This window comes from Mycetomoellerius zeteki, unplaced genomic scaffold (assembly GCF_001594055.1).
Source record: "Mycetomoellerius zeteki isolate Tzet28-1 unplaced genomic scaffold, Tzet1.0 scaffold206, whole genome shotgun sequence".
Lineage (NCBI taxonomy): Eukaryota > Metazoa > Arthropoda > Insecta > Hymenoptera > Formicidae > Mycetomoellerius > Mycetomoellerius zeteki.
In genome coordinates this window covers 44,253-47,430 of record NW_017257021.1, presented here as the reverse complement: position 1 = coordinate 47,430, position 3,178 = coordinate 44,253, and the positions used below count along the sequence as shown (strand labels likewise).

Here is a 3,178-nt window from a genome sequence, read left to right as displayed (position 1 = left end):
TATCTTTAAACGTTAATATCTCGTTAAATATTACGTCAACTGCAAAATGGTACAAAACTGTTTTGTTCCCCTTGATCCAATCTACGTCCCCATCGTGTTTCGATCCGTTTTTTTGAGACACCCTGTATATGTCACAGTCAAAAAATATTAATTTAATAAATATGTATACTTATTAGTCAATGCATACACACAACAATACTAATTTGATAAATAATGTATTTACAAGCACAATGAAAAATTTAAATTTTTTTATTAGTAGATGCATTTATTTTCATATCTGATTTAGTGAAAGTATGCACAAGCAAAAATACATCAATTTAAATGAATACTTTTGATAGCAAATGTGCATACTGTACACTGTGGCAGCTGCAGTTATATGCATACTTTGTGGCCACAAGCACATGTATTTTATGTATTAAATTTTTGCCTTACTAAATGGATAAGTCTACAATATACTGAAATTAATGAGCGCTTTCCAGCAAGGACAAGGTGTAACACAGCGAATCATTACATCCTTGTTATTTGCCAACATTAAACAAAGATGAAATAATTCACCGTGTCACACTGTGTCCTTGCTGGAAAACGTCCAATGAAAACTGTAAAGGGGATCGATTCTGTATTTTGAAACGAGATAAAAATTACAAAAGTGAACGAATTTATTAGAATATTTATAATTTTTCATTGTGGTCACAATATCTAGTAAATTTGCTCACTTTTGTAATTTTCATCTTGTTTCAAGATATAGAATCGACCTCCACAGATTAAACAGACCCTTAAACAAGACAGGACATTATGTATCATAAACAAAGCTATAATATATTAACTGCATATATTATGTTACTGCCAGTAATAACCTTTCATTCATATTCTTTTTTTTAATCACAGTGCACTTTAATCTACAAGATGTTTTTTGTGGCAGAACTAGCGTACACTTTTGGAACTTAAATATAATATATTTGATATTTGACGAAAGCGAGAGTCTATAGTGAATTTGATCACTTGCACTACAATAGATCAGTGCATACTAAAAGCTGCTTTGCATGAAATTAGCAAAGTTAAATGTAAAAGTATATAAATATTTTAAACGCTTAACTATCTATATTAATGATATTATCACGTTATTTAACAAATATGTATCATCGTCAAAATTGATTATATTGCACATTGAGATATTTTATATAAAGCAGCTTTTAACATTCACTGATCCAGTGTAGTGCAAGTGATTGAATTCACCATTAGTGTAGTCTAGTGCAGAAATAAAAAACAGACCTCTAATTCTTTGTTTTTTCTCAATTAAGTTATTATGATAGGCGGGGGAAGGACTCCATGTCGATGTGATAGATTTCGTAACTTCAACAGTGGCAAACTTTCTACAATTAACATTTCGGTTCAAGGGACAGAACGATGCTTTTTTCTGCCAGATTTGTTTCGGACAAAATCGAATCAAATATGTATAAAGCTGATACTACAATGAGTCGGTAGTCGGTAATCCTAAGTCTTATCGGTGAATCGGTGAAGTTGGCCAACAGACAACTTGTACGACTAATGCCTGTTTCTACCAATGCAGTTTAACTTTAATCTTGGTTCAATTAACTCTTCATCTTTTTCTAATCTTAAGAATAAGAAAAAGATGAAAAGTATGTTGAACTGAGATAAAGTTAATCTACATTGGTAGAAACGGGCATGAGGGTACGTTCCATTTAACATCCGCAACGCTTGTGGAATTTCATTTCATCCTTGTTGTTTATCAAATGTTAAACAAGGGCAAACGATGCTCGTGAGCGTTGCGAGCGTTAAGTGGAACGCAGCCTAAAACTACCGATTTTCTTAAGACTGACCAAATTCGACTTTATTCCTTCCCATTAATTGAATTAAACGACTCGGTATACAACTAATAACTGGTAGATGCGAAAAATCGTAGTCACCTATTTAGGTTAAAACTGGTTAAGACTTAAAATTTCCGACTACCAACTCATGTAGAATCAGCTTAATTCCATCGATTTTTTAGCTAACGTGGTTAAACGGAATAATGATAACCTGAACTAGTAGGCGAGTAAATATTTAGAATACGAGCCTCTCACATCCAATTTCGATGAAATTAGACTCATTCGACACGTTTTTGCATGAAACAAAAGAATATGGAAGAAAAAACGTTCAGTCATCGGTCCCACGAACCGAGATATTAAGCATTAAAGTTGACAGATCATTCAGGTTAGAAAAGCTATCATATCGATAAAATATAGCGACAAAATCAAGCACAACACAAAATCTCTACTTTAAAAACAATAATCATTTTCAAATTATTTTCTTATATAATTTTTGTGCTTTTAAGGCAGAGATTTAGTGTTTGACTTCGTCACTACATTTCGTCGATACGATTTTCTAACCTGAATAGTCGTCAATTTTGACGGTTAATATTTCGGGTTAGAGGGGGCCGACCCAACATTTTTTCTTCCAGTTTCTTTTGTTTCATGCAAAAACGCGTCGAATGAGCCCAATTTCATCAAAATCAGAGATGAGGCCCGTATTCTAAATAAATACCAGTAATGTATAAATTTATTAAATTTTGCGCTTTGACTGTGATATATAACGCTTTTATAAATTACACAAAGTACACTCACAAAGCCATATACATTTCCATCGTTATCTTTACGTTCCAACATTCTTAAGAATACTTTGTGTCGTTAAAACAATAAAAAAGAACATACAATGGCTGCGTTCAGCAGACTCAACAGTTTTGCAACCGTTTTATGATTGTCTGCTGAGATAGGACCATTCTTCTAGATCTAAAAGTATGATCCAATTAGCGCGAAGGAAACTTCCAACAGTTGCAAAACAAACGTTCTGCTGAACGCAGCCATTAACAGCATGAATAGCAGCATTTTCTAAAGGTGCATTCACATGCAAGCGTCAAGCATCAAGCAGCGGAAGCAGCAACCAATCAACGAGGCGATTTTTACAGTGGCGTAAAAAATATTTTTTACACCACCGCACAGTGGGAATGACCCCTTTTGCCCCGGATCTACAATAGAGTTCTAAGCCTTAAGCCATAAGAAATCGACCAATCATAGTCGAATATTCTCTTCGAATTCGATTGTAATTGAAATCGAATCAAATTCTTACGGCTTAAGGCTTAAAATACCTATTGTAGATCCGGACTTAAGCGGGGAGCACAGAC

At 33.8% G+C, this 3,178-nt stretch overlaps 1 protein-coding gene across 2 annotated transcripts in view; it reads right to left on the bottom strand.

The window, feature by feature from the left end:
• The window catches only part of LOC108722526 (Pre-mRNA-splicing factor SYF1 fand), a 27,325-nt gene that overhangs the window by 16,438 nt on the left and 7,709 nt on the right, over window positions 1-3,178 (bottom strand). Inside the window, exon 1 of one of the 2 annotated variants that reach the window (XM_018447686.1) lies at window positions 2,622-2,697. The exons of the other annotated variant lie outside the window; for it this stretch is intronic. Within the exon in view, the coding sequence (XP_018303188.1) occupies window positions 2,622-2,663 (42 nt within the window). The 5' untranslated portion in view covers window positions 2,664-2,697. Of the gene's footprint in view, window positions 1-2,621; window positions 2,698-3,178 lie in introns of those variants that run through there. 2 annotated transcript variants of the gene reach the window in all.